The following is a 538-nucleotide window of genomic DNA, read 5'->3' on the forward strand; positions in this document are numbered from 1 at the left end:
TGAGAATGGGATCATAATTCTGCTTGGATGCATACCATCTGCCGTAGTCGATGTATGTCCGGCTGCGACCAAAGTCCTCTTGGTAGATCGTTTGATCTACATAATTCTTCGAGTAGTTACCATACACCCAGTAGTCCTGACCACTGATCATTGTTGACACCTTCAAATAGTATTCGTCGTCTCCCAGTTTGAAAAAGTCTGGACATTCAAGCATGTCGTCAAATTCGAATAAATTTTCCCAAATGGCATGTGAGAATCGGAAGTCTGAACGAAAATTGGGATCACTGGTAGCGAAAACAACAACCTGCGCTGCAGTTACACCAGAAGAACCTTTGTTAATACTGGCTACAAAAGCCACCAGCCACTCTGATGTGTTATCAGGGTTCACCCAGAAGTTCGTGGGGTCACGAAAGTGGTTCAGCCCAACAAGGCCAGGCATATCCTTCTCTGTCAATACAGGATTTGTGGGAAGCTTAACAAACGAGTTGAGTGAACGTTTGCCACCAGATTGGACATCTTCCTTGGGTGGTAAAGCAAT

At 44.8% G+C, this 538-nt stretch overlaps 1 protein-coding gene across 1 annotated transcript; it reads right to left on the reverse strand.

The window, feature by feature from the left end:
- Nucleotide 1: 1 nt before the first annotated feature.
- On the reverse strand, nt 2-454 carry TM35_001101040 (beta-fructofuranosidase-like protein; the record flags this gene model as incomplete). The annotated part of the gene is made up of 1 exon (XM_029031704.1): nt 2-454. A coding segment is annotated over one exon (453 nt), but the record flags the coding sequence as incomplete, so codon positions are not given.
- Nucleotides 455-538: the final 84 nt, after the last annotated feature.

Source organism: Trypanosoma theileri (assembly GCF_002087225.1).
Source record: "Trypanosoma theileri isolate Edinburgh chromosome Unknown TM35_Tth_110_V1, whole genome shotgun sequence".
NCBI classification, from domain to species: Eukaryota; Euglenozoa; class Kinetoplastea; order Trypanosomatida; family Trypanosomatidae; genus Trypanosoma; species Trypanosoma theileri.